Source organism: Anomalospiza imberbis, chromosome 6 (assembly GCF_031753505.1).
Source record: "Anomalospiza imberbis isolate Cuckoo-Finch-1a 21T00152 chromosome 6, ASM3175350v1, whole genome shotgun sequence".
NCBI classification, from domain to species: domain Eukaryota; kingdom Metazoa; phylum Chordata; class Aves; order Passeriformes; family Viduidae; genus Anomalospiza; species Anomalospiza imberbis.
In genome coordinates this window covers 58,903,785-58,923,985 of record NC_089686.1, presented here as the reverse complement: position 1 = coordinate 58,923,985, position 20,201 = coordinate 58,903,785, and the positions used below count along the sequence as shown (strand labels likewise).

At 43.4% G+C, this 20,201-nt stretch overlaps 1 protein-coding gene across 1 annotated transcript; it reads right to left on the bottom strand.

The window, feature by feature from the left end:
• Positions 1-11,138: 11,138 nt before the first annotated feature.
• LOC137476602 (serine/threonine-protein kinase pim-1-like) lies at positions 11,139-16,216 on the bottom strand. Its single transcript, XM_068194966.1, has 4 exons — positions 16,207-16,216; positions 12,013-12,630; positions 11,492-11,668; positions 11,139-11,313 (listed from the first exon to the last, which is right to left on the bottom strand). The coding sequence occupies exons 1-4, from the start codon at positions 16,214-16,216 to the stop codon at positions 11,210-11,212; spliced, it is 909 nt and encodes a 302-aa protein (XP_068051067.1). The 3' UTR covers positions 11,139-11,209.
• Positions 16,217-20,201: the final 3,985 nt, after the last annotated feature.

Here is a 20,201-nt window from a genome sequence, read left to right as displayed (position 1 = left end):
CTTTCTGCTCTTTGGGGTGTCAATTACATTTATCTCTGTTCTTGGCAGGACCAGCCAGTGGGATTAAAGTTGAATGCATTGCTTGGAGAGGCAGGGTTTGCAATCAGGAGCTGAGGCAGGCAGACGCCTGAAAGGGAACACTTCAGTAACCTCACTCAGATCGATTTGGTGAGCTTTGAGGCTCAGCAGCAGAAGAAATCAAACTGGGCATTTCTTCTGCGAGGCACTTTAATAGCTGCTCTTATTCGACAGTGGGTCAGGATCTCTGGTCTTTGGCCATGCTGGAATTTAATTTTTTTTTCTTTTTCTTTATTGCTGCTTAACTTAGGACAGCTTTTTTCCAAAACTATTATGGCATAAAATATTATTTTGTACTTGAGTTTTTTCTGTCAAATCCTGGTTTCCGTGACATGAGATCAGCTGCATTTAGCTTAACTATTTCCATTAGCTAAACATTTTCATATTTCTTGAAGTTTCATGGAAACGAAAGCTGTAGCACTAGGATTCACTGACTTTACCTGAAGGGCAGCAGTCCATTTTATAGACAGAATGTGGAATAAATCAAGTCTGCATATTGTCTTAAAAAGGCTGGAGGTTTTCTTTCCTTTCCTCCAGGTCTCATTCCTATTTCTTCGTTCCTTTATCTTCTCTTTGTCTTACTAAATTGGGTGCTACAACCTCTTGGAATCTTTTAAAATCACAGAGAAAATTTAGTTGGAAGGAACCTGGTCTGGTCTGACCCCCCACTGAAAGCAGAAGCGACCCCAGGGCTTGACCAACTTCAAAAAAATCTGTTTTCTCTGGCTGCAACCCCCCCTCCTTCTGCTACTCTGATTTACACTGATCCCATCTATTGTTTCTATAAACGTTAATGCATGGTAAAGGAGTATTAGTTGTTTGGAAATGAACTAGACACACTGCAAGCACAGTGCCTGAGTGTTTTGTTTTGTTCTGTGCCTCGGTGTGTAGGTGGTGAGTTCTGATGAGCTTCTGTGAGCACAGGCTCGTGTACAGCCACACCACTGTGGGCTCTGGAATTTCTAAGCCCTACGTTACAATGCAGGTAAGAGCATGCAGCACTAATTTAGGACAAAATATATTACAGAGATATTGAAATGAATTCTCAATCCAAGCATTACAAAACAATAAAGCTCAGAAAAATAGAGAAACAAACTATGTCAGGATAGAGCAACACAGCTCTGGCTGACAGTGGTGACACCAGGCAGAAATCAGAGTGGCAGTGAAAACACTTCAGGGTTTGTGATCTCTGGTTAAGTTCCATGGTGAAGCATGAAATGCCTCTGTCTGTTACATGGGAGGAAGATAAGGCTGCAGACAGATTTCAGAGCATGGCACTGACCTGGTGGCTTTTTTGCCAAGGTCAAATGCTTGTCAGAAGTTAGGGCACCATCAGCCAGCTGAGTGAGGAGCCACAGGCAGAGCAATGTCCGCTTCTTCCCCTTAGGAATGTCACTAAATGGAACTGTGCCTCCAGTCTGAGGCCCAGGCAAAGATGTGCTCTTCTTGCCCTCCCTCTCAGAGCCCTTTGCCCACTCCAGGACTGTCCCTGTCCCTGTCCCTGGCCCTGTCCCTGTCCCTGTCCCTGGCATGCCTGCTCAGGGCCTGGCTGCACCCATGGCAGGCAGCGCACAGAGACCCCCGGGCAGGCTCCGGCAGGGGAAAAGACTCAGCTGAGAGCAGAGCAGCTTAAGCTGCAATATGTTCTGGACTACGTGGCAAGCTGAAGAAGCCCCATCTCTCATCGCCCAGCTAATTAGTTTGAGTGCAGTGCCAGAGGGTGCAGCGACACCGACTCCGGTCCCGGGGTTAGCGCAGCTGGCTGGGCTATCTGATAGCTCAGACTCTGCAGCACACACAGGCCACACACACCTTCTAAAGGATGCTGGCCTAATTATCTCTCCTCACAGTTTTTAACTCACAGGAGCACCTTTTTTTCTGGAAGTCTGAAAAAACTTTTGTCTGTCTTTTAATTGTAAATGCTGCAGCAGAAACCATCAAGAGCTGAACACCCAAAAGCCTGTGCTCCGGACAAAGTCGCGTTTTCTCTTCAATATGACAGAATCTAGAAAGAAAAATCAGGTAACGAGAGTTTAGTCATAGTGGAGCTAAGGAACAGTGCTAGGCTTTCCCCACTGACCAAACTGCTGGAGGGTTTGGCTGATCCTCAGTATTCCCATCCATGTGTAGATGGATGGTCTGGGAATGCCTTTGGGCTCACCAGTACAGATGTGAGACTGCAGCACTCTTTAGCTTCTCTGTCTGTGCAGTCAGTGGGCAGGAACTCTGAGCTCCACCACAGTGCACATCTTCAAGACTTCTGAAACAGTCTCCTTGGCTTTTCCCTCATGTGGTTTTTTTTACATTTTCATTCCTATGTGTCTGTTCTTTCTAAAATTTTTGACTAATTTTGTTGTCCAGAACAGTTATTAAACCCTATTTCTAGTCTCATATACCCAAGGTTGCACAAAGATATGCAGAGAAAGCCAGTGTTTATTCTTCTTCCCTTACTTAAACATGTGAGACCATCTTTTTAACATGATAGAACTTATTTTTAACCCTGCTCTAATGCGAAAGACTTTGAGATTCTGTTAGATGACTTCAGCTTCATGAGGCTGAAAAATGTGTGTTGGTTAGGGTTTTTTTCATTTTGGCATTCACCTATCATATGCAACACGCAGTTTTACCCATCTTCTCTTCCATGGATCCCTTTAATCTCCTTTTGGGACAGCTTGCAGTTGCTCTTTATCCCAGCCATCACAGTATTTCTTGAGTGCTCCATGTTGCCATTCAGTCAAAGGTGAATGGCACCAAACGTGAATTGTTGTTATTGTTATGCTATTTGTGGGCAGGCTAATCTTTCTTATAATTCAAGTTTAGGGCCACGGCTTATTTCTTCATCAAATGCATTTGGTTTTGAAGTTCTGCAAGGGTTTACCCTGTTGTAGGGCATTCGTTTTAGAAGGGCTGCCTTGCTGGGTCTGGCTGTAATCACCCTTTTGGTTAGTCCTGGTGCATCAGGAGTTTTTATACTGCAGGCTGCTGGGTTTGATTAGTGCAGCCCTGCTCTTTAGTACTGAGTCAGCCTCACTTGGCAGCATTTCCCAGGTTACCCAAATGACCAACCCTCACAACTTCATTTACTCCAGTCTCTGAAATAATCTCACCACACCCATCAGCATTCTCTGTCCTTTCCTGAGCTGCTCTCCTCAGTTTCTCTGGGATGTTATGTTATTTCAGAGCTGTGCCTGTCTGAATTTCATAGATTCTTACGTACTGGAGGCTGATAACTGCAGAGCTTTCTCCACAATGCTGTGTTGTTTATAAACCCACTTCATTTGCAGGTCTTGAACCCTTTCTGATTGTGGTTTCCTCATGAGGGGCAATATGGTGCTTCTGGGATTCAGGGCCTGGGCTTTCTACCCCTTCTTTCTACTGCCTAGGCAGTGGTGGAAGACTTGTTTTTGGATGCAATTTAAAGTTATAAAATCCCAGCTGAATGCTGAACAGTTCATATTTCAAGTAATAAAATATTCATTTGTTCCCACTGACATTTTAAAACACATTAGAGAAGCATTTATACTGATTCCCCCATTTGTTAAAACTTAGAAAACTCCCATCTGGATCCTATTTACTCTGATGTCTTCTTTTAAAACTTTGACAGTGATGGCTCACCTGAGTGAAATGAAAATGCTGTGTTTTGATACTGATTGTGATAGTGATAATTTGATTTGAAAGTGTAAAATTGTTGTTGGAATACTCCAGATGGCTGCTGATGTTAAATAAAGCACTACTGCCTTGAAAGAGAGAATCTTGTTCTTTGAGTGTGACAGATGCCTCAGAAAGTTTTTACTTGGCACACTTTGGTAAATATTAAAAAGATAATTTTGTTGATAGGAATATCTTACAAAACAAAGAAGAAAATTCATCACTGCAGAGTGGAGTTCTCTAAAAGGAAAACATTTCTTTAGTAATTCTTAGAAACAAAAGAAAAAGCTCAATAAAATAGCTGATCTAATTTTCTTGTAAAAGCCATGGAGACCTTAGGAAAATGTCATGAGTCAGAATGGTTTTTCTTGCTAATGGTTGTGTGATGGGATCAGCACAGTCCACTGTGCTGATACTCCTGTATTTCTGAGGGAAATACGGAGAAGTTGCTTGTGGGTGTGAGGAAGAAAACTTTGAGAGAAATTCTCAGTGTTGCCAGGTACAGAAGGAAGGTGTACAAATGTAACTTTGCCACAGAGTGCTCTGGGGAGAGCAACTGATACAGGAAGCTCTAAACAATAACAGAGCCCATAGAGTTGCTGGAACTTATTGGTTTTTTTAGGTATTTCTAGTTGTTCTATGAGGATAAGGCAGTTTTTGGCTCACAGAATGTTTCCTCTGTGTTTAAGCCCTTCTGTGAGGGAAGAAGTGACAATGTTAGGGAGGACTTAGATCCTTGTTTTCCTGGCAGGCTTGAAATGTTAGAAAATAAGAGTAAGCTGACTGCTTCTGCTGGGAAGAAAAAGATAAATATCAAAACTGAGTCAGAAAGAATCCTATATGCCACATCCAAAGCTGTGTTGCAGAGTCTGAACTGAAGGTAACCCAAGAGCCAACTGCACTTTTGGAACTTCACTAAGATTTGCTCACAGTGTGCTAGAACTCAGTTCTTTGCTTTTTGATGCCTGCAAGCCCATTTTCTTAATAAGCGCTGCAGACATAATTTCATAACTTGGAGGTTGATGGCATGTGACTTTTAGGTTCCCAAGACACATAAAGTGAAATCAGAATGAGCAGTTTTGCTCACAGATCCCTTTCTGCTGTGCCGTGGCACTGGCTGATACAAGCAAGGCCCCAGTCACAGATGTGTGTGTGTTCATGTTTATGTACAGTCCCACTTGCCATCTCTGCTCATTAAATAGTAAAAAGTGAATACTCTCTGGGAGACAAGTGAAAAAGCATGAAATTCCTTTCCTGAGTGTGTTGGTTTGCTCACATTTCAGGAATGGACTGGACTCCTCAAGGCTGAGACAGCATCACAGGTTGAGGAGAGTGTACTTCATTGCAATGGCCAGCACATACCTGCTTGCAAATCTTTGTCCTTTCTAGTATATTTGGTTCCTGGGACTCAACAGCATGAGGTTCGTATTTCAGTTTTACTGGTGGTGAAGCTGAGGTTCAGAAAATTTCACAGCTAAAGGCTAAGCAGCCTGGGAAGAAAAAGATTCAGGCTGCTAAACCCATAGTTGTTGCTGCTCTTCTTTCTAAGCCAAACTGAATCTGACTCTGTCCTACATACATATAAAAATATTATAGCATTAGGTTTATCTAAAGACTTCAGCAAATAGCCATGAATCCTGAAAAGCTGAAAACACGGAAAGGCTGCAGCTGAATGTCCTACAGCCTTGGACAGAAGTTGTATTTAGAAGAAAGAATTTTGTGTAACATACTTTTTCAAGAATTATAGTAGTTTAAGGACTCTTTCGTAGAGATAATGGGGTTTGAGTTGGTTCTGCTCTGTGGATCAAAACTGACCTTGTGTCCTCTCACACAAGACAAGTATTTTTTGTTTGCCTCAGTCTGAAAGGTGACTCTTTTTGAAAACATTTACTGTCTCCCAGCAAACAGTGACAGTGCTGGGCAGGTTTTGTCCACAGAGCAGAAAAGTAGCTGAAATGTCAGTTTCCTCTAATTCATTCTGCTCCGTCCAATTTATTGTGGACAAGAAGTTATATAATTAATACATAAAGGAATATCATGGTCATATCCATGATCAGCTACTCACAAGAAGAGCAAAGTGTACATGTGGGAATGTTACTGATGAAAAACTCAATGTGTATGACAATCAAGGATGCTCTGTACTATGTACTGACACTAGAAAACAGAATCCACTGGAATGGATGCAGGAATATTTGTCAGAGTCATGCTAAACTAAGGTTATGCTTCTCAGGGAAACGATGAAGCTCATTCTTAGAAAGGAGGAAAGAAATGTCTTTCAATTCACAAAGCTGACTCAGAAATGACTATGCATGTCATAAAGCATGTTCATACAACTCTTGACATGGTTTGCAGGCCTCAGCTCCTTCATTCCCACTGCCTTCCAACCACATCATTAGCCTGACAGCAGTTAACCACCAGAAACTGCCCCTGGCAACACGAACCACAGTGCCCTGACCTAGAGGAAGGTGCACATTTTGCACAATGTGATACCTCAAGGCAAGGAGCTGGAGGAGCAGCTCCAGCTGGGGTTTGCTCATGAATGCTCTCTGCCCATGTGTGGCAGAGTTGCACAGACCCCGTGTTTGCTGCAATTTAAACCTGCAAGTCATTAATCCCCCCCTGTCTGTGTGAGCTCTGTGCTTGCTCCACACCTGTGCCACAGGGAGGGGATTACAGCTCTGTACCTGCCAGCGTGGATAGAGAGTGCAAGGGCAGCTGCACAGTCTTCTCCTGTCATTTCACTCTCACCTCTGCTCCCCTTCTCCCTGTTCTCTCCCTCTGCACAACGCCTGTGTATAAGTGGTATCTGCCACTTTTTATCAGCTTTACATGTAGAAAAAGCTATTGAACCATTTCTGAAAGATAAATAAAATTTCTGTTATGGAGAATACTGTAATACATTGCATGCTAAAGACATTCCTGTTAAAAAAAAATCTAACTTGTACCCTGCATTCCTATTGAAGTTTTATTAAAAAAATACTTCTTAGTTAATTAGATCTGTAATTCTACAGATAAGACTATATGAGGAGTGGAAATGTTTCAATAGACTTGTACCTTCCACTTGATTTTTCTTTTCAAACAAAGAATTCAGCTGCTCCAACATCAACATCACTACTGAATATTAATATTGGAGAGTAAATTTTCACAATTCTGTGTGCACCGATTTCCTGATGAGTTTGAATTCTGAAATATGAAAAAGATTTGGTGTGTTGATTTGCGATGTCTTTTATCTTTGTAAGAAGCATACGGTTTTTTCTTGCATCAGATCTTTGTCTGGGACTCTGCTGGGCATGCTTTTATAATTTTACTATGTTGAGGTGATTTAGTGTTTTGAATTATTGTAGGCAAAACTCCAGAGGTAGAACTTGATTCTCTTGATCCAGCTCCGGATATCCTACAATGATTCCATGATTTTCTGTGAAGTGATTGGTTGGAAAATTGGCTAGTGGAGCAGATCCTAGAGAACATAAGTTAAATTATTCCTAATGTCAGGTCAGGCAGGAAAAAAATTCAATCCTAGAGCAATAGGGAGCAAATATTCTTGAGCATTCTTTCTGTACAGCTTTATTCACCAGCAGTGTCATGTGGAGTAAGAAGAGCAGCTCCTGAGCCTGGATTTCTCATAAAGGAAACAACATTTCATACAGTATTTTCTAGAATTTCTCACAGTCTCCAAGTTTCAGCTTTCTTTTCTTTATTAACCAGGGTTAGCACAGACCGGAGTCTCCGTTGCTTTTGCTCAATGCATTTGTGCATTTGTGCATTAAAGGTAAAGGGCACAGTAAATGCCAGCTTTGTATAATTTACAGCTCTGATCTTGTGCTGCCTAAATACAAATAGACTCTTTATGTGTGGGAACAGTGACAGCCACATCCTGGTCTTCATCATGAGCAATTGAGTGCTCCATTTTACCTAGGACTGGAACAGCTGGTATGAACAGCAGCTTAAACTCAAGGAAAAGAAGCAAAGGAATAAAGAATGGTGTGTCTCCATAGGGCTTAGTCTAACGTGAGCCTAGAAGGAAAGGAACCAGATGAAATCTGCAAGGAAAGTAACTACAAAAAGTAGGCAAAACTACTCACACTGTAAGAGTCAATTTAAATTTCAGACTTCTCAGCAGCACAGTGCTGGCCTCCAAAAGCTTCCTCTGTTTCATTGTTAAGCAAAATGCCCCTGTGTGTGTCACAGCTACACGTGGCAGAGGAATTAGGAAGCAAATGGTGGGACCAAGAGAGTCTCTTACTGGTGAAGGACACCTGGAAAGGAATGTGCACCAGTAAGGTGACTTGCCTGTTGAAAATAAAAAAGGGTCCAGAAGAATTCACATAATTTACAGATTATGTGAAAGCTTGCCTGCTGCTCAAACACAATGGACGTGGTGAGAAATCTCTGAGACACATAAATCACCTCTACTTTCTGGCATAATACTTGCATCATGTGAAGAAGAATGTTGAGTAGAAATATGCACAAACCACACAGGGAACAGTGGGGTTTGTCTTTACAGTAAAACATAGAGCTTCACTGCTAAATGCCTTTGCCTTTGTTTTCCAGTTTGTAATGATGGATGATCACCCACTTGGAATGATGTTATTTAACCAGAAAGGTATTATTTGACAAATGCTTTAATTTTTTTAGAATTTTTACCTTTTTATGAAATATTGTGTGGCTTTAGTGCTGATTTTTCTAGTATTAAAATCCCTTCCTTAAGCCATCTGAGGGACATCAGATATCTGAAACTACCATATGGCACACTCATATGCATTCCAGCAAGTTTTTTTCCTTGCTCTTTTGAAAATGTTGACAATTTTGACTGTGAGAAAAATGTTTAGCTAGTATTCATTAATTTTGAGAGTTGTGATAAAAAGCTGTTTCACCTCAACGTGAGAGCACCATCTAGAGGCAAATAACATAAACTGTAGCATAAACCCCTACCAATCCCTCAGGTCATTAGTCATTACGTTTTCCTTCAGAATTCTAGGGACTTTCAGAATTATGTTCAATATACTTTTAAAAAATAATCCCAAACTGACAAACAATCTCAAGCAATTGCAATGCTGTTTGAGATTTGCAATTAGCCAATTGACTACACCTATCCAGCCAGAGAAAGGGTCATTTCAGCGTGGCAGGTTCAGCCACACCAGCTAGAAATGATTGGCTCAAGCCATACTGGCATTAATAAGAACATCTGAAGAGAGCTGTTTTTTCTTAGCTGCCAGGCCATGGTGAAGCTCGTGCCACCAAACCTTCATCATGTTTCTTTTATTAAGCAGCTGGATTATTTAATTAAGCTTTAATTGTTTTTGTAGCTTCACCTAGCTGTGCAGAGATGTCTTAGATATACATTTTATGGCATTATAGTCTGCTTTATAAACTCACTATTCCCACTGATACCGATGCAACAATTCTCAGTGGTTTTGAAGGCTCCTGTAAATCAGGGGGATGAATTATTGAGCCTCTTGTTTCCATTCTCTGGGATGTCAATATCTCCTTTTCTTCCAGCACAAAGTAATGTAGTAATCCTAAGGTAGGAAAGGTCTTAATTTGATTATTAAAATACTTCTTATGCTTTGTACTTCTAGTGCTTCCTAAGTGTTTGCTAAGGAGGATAAGATCTAAGTGGTCATGGATTTCTTTTTCTTTTAGGCTTTATGCCTGGAAATCATGTGACCTGCACACAGCACCTGCAGAGGATTGAAGATGTAGCTGAATACATGGCTAAACTGGATTTAACTTCCTGTGCTAGGAGCAAACGTCACCTGACAAAATGTCACAACATGCACTTGTTCCCACTCCTTGTGATTCTAGCAGAGAACAAAATTACCTTTGAACGTTGCAGGAGACTTAAGCCTTTTCTGGGATGGCAGTTGAAATTTACTTGAAGGATAATTCCAGGTTTGAAGGATAATTTCAGATCTAAGGGTACCAGAAGATCACTGAAAGTGATCTCCAGTACAAGACAGATTGGAAGGGACTATTTCAAGAGCATTTAGTGACAGAACTAGGGGGAATGGCTTCAAACTGGAAGAGAGTGGGTTTCGATTAAATATTACAAAGAAATTCCTTACTGGGAGAGTGGTGAGGCACTGGCACAGGTTGCCCAGAGAAGCTGGTGCTGTCTCATCCCTGGAAATGTTCAAGGCCAGGCTGGATGGGGCTCTGAGCAGCCTGGTCTAGTGGAAGGTGTCCCTGCCCATGGCAGACAGGAGAGAACTGGATGATCTTTAGGGTCCATTCCAACCCAGGATATTTTGTGATTTTCTAAGGATCAAATTAATATCCTTGAGGATATATGTGGCTCTCCACAGGGAAATCAACATAAAAGTTTGTCATGGCTTAATCCCAGCTGGCGACCCAGCCCCACACAGCTCCTTACTCACTCCCACACCAGTGGGATTGTGGGGGGAAATCAGAAGGGTAAAAGCTACAAAACTTATGGGCTGAGATAAGGACATTTTAATGGGGAAAGAAACAGCCATGCATACAAGCAAAGCAAAACACGGAATTAATTCCCTGCTTCCCAAGAGCAGGCAGGAGTTCAGCCTGCTCCAGGAGAGCAGGGCTCCATCACGGGTAACAGTGACTTGGGAAGATGAGCACCATCACCCCAAATGTTCCCTTTTTCATCCTTCTTCCTTCTTGTCCTGACTTTATACACTGACCATGACATCACACGGTCTGGAATGTCCCCTTGGTCAGCTGGGGTCACCTGTCCTGGCTGTGTCCCCTCCCGCCCTCCCAGGCACCCCCAGCTCCCTCACCAGTGGGGTTCACAAAAAGCACAGAAGGCCTTGGCTCTGAGCAGCCCTGCTCAGCCCCAAAAAAACATCTCTGTGTGATCAGCCCTGTGTTCAGCACGAATGCAAACACAGCCCCACACCAGCCACTGCACAGAAAATTAACTCTACCCCAGCTGAAACCAGCAAAAAGATATGCAACTGAAATTTTATTCACATTGGGAAACAAAACACTGACAGATTACTTGTTTTCCGCATACCTTTGGGTTTAGAAAAGTCTTTATATACTGGAACTAAGGGCAGCTGCAGGCCCGGCGGGTACAGCTCAGCTTGAAATGTTCTTCTGCTTCTGGTTCTTCTCAGAGCTTTGGAGAGGAGACGTCTCTGTCCCTGAAACCCGCCGAGCCTTGGAACGCACACAGGGACCCGTGTGTCACTTCAGGAGACACCAAGAAGCCCTGCCACTTTGAAAGGGCAGCTGTTGTTTCACTGTTGCAATTCTTGGCTCGGTAAAGCGCCTCCTACCCGCACTACAGCCTGGGAGTACCACCCTGGAGGAAAGGCATGGAAAGCTTGCCCAAGGCTGAAGGCAGCACTCCGATTACCCCTTTTCCCAAGAGGTTTCTTTAGCTGAAGTGGCTGACAAGGACCAGACTTGACACAGGGCAGTGGGTTTTTTGTTTTATTTTCGGGTCCCCGGTCCTGCGTGGGACTCGGTAAGTGGGTGCTGCAGGGGCTCCGGCGAGGCTTCAAAAACGCCTGCCCCGCACCCAAGGGTGGCGCAAGATCTCCTCCAGCTGCGGCCTGTCCGCAGGCTGCTTGGCCAAACACCATCGGATCAGATGTTGGCACTCTGGGGAGAGAAGCCAGAAAGCGCCGGTCACTGGCCGAAGTCTCCTGCCCGGCTTCCCCCGTCGCCCGCGGGGCCCGGGCCGCGCCGCGTGCGCTCAGGGCTGCGGAGCTGCGTGAGGGCCGCGCCGGGCGGCGCCCCGCCATCGGCCAGTGCCCGCCTTCTTGAGGCCGGTACCAACCTGGAGACACCTGCTGCCAGAAGGAGAGCTGCCCCTGCACGGTGTCACGGTCGTCCCTGAACGGGAGGTTCCCGCAGACCATGACGTACAGCAGCACGCCCAGGGACCAGATGGTCGCTGCATGGCCGTGGTAGCGGCCAAGGCAGATGCACTCGGGCGGGCTGTACACAGGTGTTCCTAGGGGAGACAGGCGGCGCTGGCTGAGGCAGGGGCTGCACCCGTGGCCACAACTTCCCCCCTCGAGGCCACCTCGCGTCCCCCAGCCAGCTGGCCAAAGGCAAGAAACCATTCTGCAAGGCAAAGAAGGCCAGCGGAGCAGCCCAGGCCCTTGTGGGCCTGCTGAGCCGAGGGGCCGGGAGCCGGCTTTTGCCGCCCCCCTCTGTCGGCAGGGCCGGCAGCCGGCTCCTGGGGCACGGCATCTGCCCCGTGCCAAAGGGCAGCCGGCTGAAGGCCGCAGCCCAGGAGGGAATGGGGCCGTGCAGTGCCTGGCACCGGGAGCAGGGCCCAGGCCATGGGCTCACCGGCAAACCGCGTGTAAGCCCGCTCCTGGAGGAAGGTGCCGCAACCGAAGTCGATGAGCTTCAGGTCGCCGCTCTCCGGGTCCACGAGGAGGTTCTCCGGCTTGATGTCCCGGTGCAGGACGCCGCAGGCGGTGCAGTGCCGCACGGCCTCCAGCACCTGGCAGAAAAGCCAGCGCGCCATCTCCTCGCACAGGAACTCCTGCTCCTGCAGGAGCTGCAGGAGATCCTGCGATGCCTCCGGACGCTCCATCACCAGCACAAAGCTGTCAGGCTGTTCAAACCACTCGAGGAGCTGGATGATGTTGCAGCAGCCAGAGTCCACCTTCTCCATGAGCACGATCTCCATGGGCACGCGGGTGCCGTCGGGCTGTGAGGAGGACAAAATCAGTGCCTCCAGCAGGCCTGATGCTGCCCTGGGGCTGCGCTGCGCCCTGCCTGGGATGCCCCAGTGCCCCCTTGCGCAGCCTCCCTGGTGCTTGGGCTTCCTCCCGCCCAGGGCACGCTTGGGGGTGCCCCCTGCCCGGCCCCACCACCGGTGTTTGGCATGCCCAGGCCCGCGATGCCGCGGCTCACCGGGCTCCCATCCGAGAGGGGGACGCCCGAGAAAACGGTGCCCACCTGCAGACGAATGTGGGAAATTTACTTTAATATAGATCAGTGGCACTCAAGTCTTCTGCATTGGATCAAATTATATAGTTCAAGTTCTGTGAAAGTGGGGGAAAAGCATTTTCAAAAGCTTGTCATTTGCATGCTTTAATGGTATTAAAAGTTATATTTTCTTAAAATCCAAGTTAGAATTCTGAATTAGGAACTCTTTAGCACAGTCTGTTTCCAGACTGAACAGATCTTTGTAGATTGCTGATTTCGGAGGTTAAAACTTCACTACCGCATCAGAATACTGATGTAAGAACTATTACACTTATTCTGTAAGTAAGATACTGTGTTAATCACTACCACAACTTCTTGCTTCTTACATATGATTTCTCTCAAATGCTTTCAAAATTTTTCATATAGGCCCAGTTTCTGCTGTTTTTTTCTGTCTGGGAATCTGTCAGTCTTTGCTCTGCAGCTGATTAGAAATACTCTTATGCCTGATTCGTGCACCTCAATATTTGTGGTAGTGACCTAGCTGAGAGGAGAAGTCAACAGGAAGGTAGTAGCATCCTGAAGCATTCTTTCTAAACCCATAGGAGTTCCCCTGTCAACCCTTTAGTTGAACAAGAAATTAGCTACATCACAGTCCAGATTGAGCCTTTGTGCAACCACAGCTTATTGATTTCATCAGGATTCCCGCAGGGTGAACTTGGCCCAGTTTCTCTTTGTTATCACAGTGACTGTGGAAAGGTTCTGTCACACCTGGGCTGCACCAAAAGCAGCGTGGGCAGCAGGCTGAGAGAGGTGACCCCAGCTGCAGGGCTGCATCCAGCCCTGGGGTCATGCAGGGACATGGACCTGTTTGAGCCAGCCCAGAGAGAGGCCTCCAAGGCTAGCAGAGAGATGGAACATCTCTCCTATGAGGAAAGGCTGAGAGAACTGGGATTGTTCAGTCTGGAGAAGAGAAGGCTTTGGGGTGATCTCCTTGCAGCCTGCCAGTACCTGAAGGGAGCCTGCAAGAAAGATGGGGAAAGAGTATTTACAGGATGAAGGGGAATGGCTTCAAACTGAAAAAGGGCAGGTTTTGATTGGATATTAGGAAGAAATTCCTTCCTGTGAGGGTGGTGAGGCACTGGCACAGGTTGCCCAGAGAAGCTTGTGCTGCCCCATCCCTGGAAGTGTTCAGGGCCAGGTTGGATGGGGCACAGAGCAACCTGGGATAGTGGAAAGTGTCACTGTACTTGGAATAGGGTTTTTGGCTATCTGTTTTCTTCTCACAAGTGTGAGAGATTTGTTTCTCAATGACACGAATAAGGAATCCAATAATATTAGTTTCAGTAGCAGAAGCAAACCCATCCATTGTGCACCTGCTGGTCCCCCATGCCCAGGAGAGGGCAGCAGTAATAGAAAAATATCTTTCTAATGAATTCAAAAATTGAAGAATATCCATGTAAAGCTGATAAGCAATTTCTTCTCAGGATTCTTACCATTCTTCCTCATTTCCCCAGCAAGTAAACTCTTATCCTTGCTGGTAGTACATGGGACTACTGTATCTTTTATTGTGTATGTCAACAAAAGAAACAACCATAGAAAAGAAGGTCCCTAGTTAAACCCTAAATTCCAGAACTTATATCTATATGAGTTTAAGGGAGTCTCTTAGAAACCCATGTTGTCCCTAAAATGTCACCAGCACCTCAGGGAAACAATTTATAGACCTTTTATTAAATTTAAACTTGTGTAGTCTGGAACACAGTGAGTCCATTGATGATGTCAGTACACTCACATCAGTTGTCAGGATTTAATAAAAAACTTCCTTTGCCAAGGCTGAGCTTCCTGTTGTGCATCCCTGCCTCTACAGCATTTAAAGAACTGTATTTACTAGGGAATGCCTGCTTGCCTCTCAAAACAGAAAGCTGGGAGCTGAGGAATTTGATCTGTAGGCCAGATTGTCCTTCTGAGATCACTGCCACAGAGAGCATTTCCCAGCTAGAATGTTTGGCTTGTTGGAGCAGTGCTTTTGGAGGAACCTCACATGAGAGTCTGTTTGAAACTGTACCAATAAAAAACCCCAACACCCTGACAGTCTGGTTTCAAGAACCACCCAGGAAAATTTGGCCCATTGAATTTACACTGAAGGAAGCCACTGCTCCTGAACTCTTGGAAGTGTTGTCACAATTGTTTTGGGTCAGCAAACTTAACTATTCAACATTTCAGGCACCGTGTGCATACACTGAGCAAAGAGAGGAGCATTACAAAAGGCTGCTTCTCCTTGTTGCGTGTGAGATTTGGTGTGATAAATTCAAATTACACCTCCTCCCGCATAATCTTTTGTACTTTTGCTTTGTTTTTCTGGTCCTGTAACAGGTATCTGGAAAAATCTATTAGATGTACAGATGCAAAGATAAAATGAGGCAAGGAAAGTGCATGGTAGACAAAAAATGACCTCTGTGATACCTCCACCTCAGCAGATCGGCCCTTGATTGCAAATATTCATGACTAATGGCATCATTTTAATTATAATGGAACACTTGTTTTTGAGATGCTGCAAATGCATCAGATTTTCAAAAGCTTTTGCATTCGAATGTTTTGCCAGTGCTTGCTGAATCTCCTTGAGCTGCAATAGTTTTCTATGAAACTTCCTGAAGCCAACTTGCAGCCAAAGTAATATATGATAAAATTCTAAATGAGGTGAAACACATTGATGGAAAAACTGTTTAAATGCACAAGTGTTCTTTACATAAATACTTTCACATAAATATTTTTCCACATCTGGATTCCTTTTCTGATGAAAATAAAAAGTGAGGGGACAAAATCCTTTTGGGAAACTCATGCAGCGGTGGATGGTATCTCTTGGCATGTGATATTCTTAGTAATACAGAAATTTCTAAATCAGGTCATACTAAAGATCCATCTTCTCTATCTACCACTTATCAAATAATTCTGAGAGATGAGTGAGGCAGGAACTTCTTTGTTTATGTTGGTTGTTCTTGCAGTGGTTTCCATTTTAATTATTCAGGCAACCAACGTACCTAAATAAATCTTAGTGTTGTATAACACATTAGATCACCCAAAGAGCCTCTTTCAAAGAGAGATAGAACCTGCTCACTGTCCCCTGGAACAGAGGCTATTTCTAGTCAATGTTTTGCTTAGTGTAAACAAAACTGAAGATCCTCTACCTACCTTACATAACTTGTTTCTTCCCCTAGTTACTGCATCACTTGGCTTATAATTAAGTGGCATTTGAAATGCCTAGTTCAGTTTCCTTTGTACAGCTAAAACTTTATTATTTTCAACCTCACTCTATATATCTTTAAACATGATATTTGCTTTAATTTCCCCCTTGCTTTTTACTTTTCATTGGAAGCCGCTATGTAACTACCTCAGCCTAGAATCCTTCAAAAAAAAAAAAAAAACAAAAAAACAATTGCTTCAGAGACATGGTGGAAACTGTGATCTGAGTTGTTTGCATGTCTTTCACATGTTTTTTTTTTTTTTTTTTTCCCTTTGCTTCAAGAAGGATAAGCCCAGAAACTGCAGGTCGAACATTTTCAGTGTTCCTGTACAATCACTGCTGGGGCTGGACTAGTGCAAGATACTCACCTTTTGCCATAGTACTGGCTGGGCAAGGACTGGCAGGAAAGAGCACTGCTGCTTGAAGTATGGGGGATTCTGACTAAGGAAAAAAGTGTTTCCCTCAAAGGTATTTAACCAGGTTGCCCAGAGAGCTTCCAGGATTTTTTTCTTTGCAGATTTTCAAGACCCAACTGAATAAAGCATGCTGGGTGTGAATTAATTGTCCACCCTGCTTTGAGCAGGCACTTGTGCTACAGAACATCTGAGTCTTTAAGTGTTTCTGGAAACATGAGATAGTTGAAAGTCTCCTCTTTTAAAGATGTTACATGGTCTGTGGTCTCTCCTAAACACTGATAAATTTGAAATGCCCTTTGCATTTTTTCACAGTCCATACTCAAAAAACCAGAAATGTGAGATATTTCGGTGGAAATGCAAAATATTGATGTGATATCATCACCTAGTTAGTCTAATGCTATTTACAATGCAGGCACAGAAGCTGAGCTAACACCTGTGTCTCACCATCACTGGAGGACTAGGATGCAAGTAAATGCCTGTGACAAAGTATTTATCATACTTGTGCAGTGAGATAATACACAGAAGTGTTTTATTACATGGAGGTGGGATTGGCACCAGAAATAACAGCTGTCAGTGTGAGACTCTCCAGAAATCCAAAAAATTACAATCATTCCAATCAGCGTTCATAGTTTTGCAAAGAGCTTTTACATCATGCTTCAAAAGAGCGGAGTTATAAACTAAGCAGAATAATATCTATTCATATTTCTTCAGAAATATGGTATGTAGTGTGCCAGAGGGCTGATTATAAATTAGGAATAAAAAATCCCAGAGAAAACCCCAACAGAGATGGATAAAATAGTGAAGGCTAATGGAATGAAAATAAGTGTCTGGAGAGCACAAAACAGACACACATGAAGTGAAAACCTAGCAACACCCAAGAAGCTTAAAGATCCAGCCTGCAAATTTTGTGTAACTCCTCTGTGAAGATCAATACAGGGAAGACAAGATGAGGTTGCAGCCCTGGCAGTGGGAAATCTGTGCCTCTTGCAGGTGCCAGATCCCTTGTGCCAAAGCTGATGCATGTTACATAACACAGCAGCAATAGACTGGCAGCCCCATGGCTGGAACGCCACTTCTCACACCAAACCAGGTCAGCTTTTGGTCTCCATGACTTTTCATGATGTCATGGAAAGGTATCTCCAACCACAGGAGTGATGCAGGGATCCTTGGGTGATATTTCCTATTATTGCAGGTAGATTTCAGCTTTGAGATTTGTGCACTTAGCTTTTCCTGGTGTTGTTTGATGAGAAATATCACAAGCAAGAGACCTGTTGTGACACTAGTGACAACACAGCCATAGGGCACCCTTTCCAGAAGGATCCTGCTCTCTAAGTATGTCCTCAATGTGATGAGGTCATATTTGAGCTTGTCCACAGATCTGTCATTCCAATGCACTGTCCTCTCCTTACATTAATCAGGATGCTGGGCCACCCTGATTGCTCAGCCTGAGGAGACAGGGACTGGACACACCTTTGTGAGCATTAAGGACTCCTGGGGCGATCTCTTTACAAGTACTTCCGACACACAGCTCCACTGTAGAAGTCCCTAAGAGTTTTAGTGAGTTAGTTAGGATTTGATCCAAGAACAGCTTTTCCACTCAGCGTATTCTAGGTCCAGTGGCTCCTTTAAGGACAGATTTCAGAGCTCCAGAAAGAAAGCTTCCTTTTAAGTATATGATGCTTGCTAAATACTAATGATTTCCGAAAGAAAAAAACACTTTCTGGCTTCTCATGCAACCTTTAGTTCAAGGCCAGCCTTGCAAAGGTGCACGTCTCTGCTTGGATATTGCTTCCTCTCATATAACTCAACCATGTGCACCCAGCCTAGTGCGTCAAAAATAAGCCTTTTTGACCCTACCCAGTTGCAATTTAGAGTCAGAGTTATAAATTTCAGACCTGCTGTTCTTTTTAAATGTTCTTTCATAAATGACTGCAACCAAAGCCCAAATCCTCGGGTGCTGAAAATCTGCATTTGCTCCTCTGAGTTGATGTCAACCTAACAGCTGCTCCAGCAAGTGCTGAGTGTTAACCAGAGGGATGCACTAATTTTAAAGTGGTGTGCAAAGAACCCGATGTGCAGAGTGAATGAGGATGTTTAGAGAACAGAGTTATGTAATTCATCTATTTTGGGGATCAGCCATCCCCCAAGTTCTGGAAAAGGTAACTGGGTTGGGCTATTTATAGAGTCTGCTCCTGCAGTTACAGCACAGAGCAACATTCAGCTCACGCCACCTTCTCTGTGCCCCAGGTGAATTTATGCATCACAAATGTCTACAGATCTCTCAGATGCAAAGAGATTCAGGGGTCCAGGATGCACTCCCACCTCAGCATCCGTTGGCACATTAGCATGCCCTGTTTCCTATCAGCTTCTGACCATGCCTTGAGTTTTCAGGTCATTTGTATTACAGACACACACACAGATCCCTTTAAGGTTTCCTGATGTAGGAAAGAGGAGAAGGGACACTAATCTTGGGAAAACTAACACAGCAATTGCCTAAATTATTCTGCTCTGTAATTTCACAAGGCATCTAGGGAAGATGGCTTAGGATCCTTCCTTCACATGATTCTCTGTTTCTAAGATGCATTTGTAGGATCACTGCAAAAGTATGAAGCCCATTGTTACTGCTGCAGGATGATAATTGTGCAGAACTGATGAAAAACTGCAATCTGTACTCAGAGATCTCAATCTTGAAGTCATACAAAATTGTAAAATTACAAGAAGAGAAGGAACAACTTATAGAAGGACTGTATAGGCTTGGACTGCTTCTTATGGATTCTGCTTTTTAGATATAAATATTTGTATATCTATAGCAATTGTTGTATTTTCTCAAATGTTGAGAATGAGCCATTTGTTTAGGTAGTGGGCAGTGAGAAAAAGGCAGAGAAGACAATAAGAGGAAAGTTATCTGGGTAATGGTGAAAAGCCTGCTCCTAAGAGGGGTTTACCCAGAAAAAAAATAATTTAAGGACTGGATTCTATGGGGTTCACCATTTTAGAATGACTAGGAACCATGGAAAATGAAGTGATTGCTTGGGCAGAATTGGTAAATTCTTACCCTCACTAGTCTATCCCATGAGACAGGGAGATCACAGTGAAAAAAAAAAAAACAAAAACCAGAAAATGAGGGCAGAAATTCAGGGTTAGGTCCTCAATTACTGATCATTCTAGTATGTCATTCATGCTCAGTGCAAGCTATGCAAATTTTGATTTTTTTACCTAGTCCAAACTGCAGAGATTGAAATGACAATGTGCAGTGCATGCAAGTGGTGATCTAGGCCCCTTATAAAAAGCAGAGAAAATTAAGATGGAGAGCCTAAATGTCATATGGAAGGAGACACAACCTACAAACAGATTTCCATGGAGGCTAAGCAAAGAAAAAACAGTTACTGAAAAATATTAAATTGAGATAGTCTGTGTAACATTCATATAAGGTGCTATTCTTCTTGGTGAACTGGATTGTGAGAATTACTGCTAGATTTTCATGTTAGTACTGATATTTCAGGAGATGCTAGGAAAAAAAATAGTTTTGAGAAAATTTCTGATCAACACAGGAAGACTTAAAAATATATAAAGAAAATAATATGCATGGATTTAAAACGAAGACAATTATTAGTTCAGGAATTTGATTTTGACAAATATTAATAGTCCAGCCAATAATTTAGTGAAAAGGCTGTATTAAATAAAGCAGGGAAAATACAGAAAATGTGTTACCCCTCTAGCAAATAATATAAATATATGTAAAAGTATATTAAGAGATTATCATGAAGAAACTTCAGGTCAACATATATATCTATGGAGTTAATATTTGATAAGTATTCACCTAGAAGTTTTCATTGAAAGGGGTTTATTTCTGGGACAAGGTCCTTAATATATAACATAAAGCATTTTATTTGCTGTAATTTATAGCTCAAATAAAGAAAAGCTTTGTATTAAATACAACATATTTT

Coding starts and splice junctions, on each gene's coding strand:
- LOC137476602 (XM_068194966.1), bottom strand. Junction 11,669..12,012: donor GGCTTACACGCGGTTTGCCG/GTGAGCCCATGG, acceptor TGTCTCCCCTAG/GAACACCTGTGTACAGCCCG. Junction 11,314..11,491: donor CTGGCAGCAGGTGTCTCCAG/GTTGGTACCGGC, acceptor TTCTCTCCCCAG/AGTGCCAACATCTGATCCGA.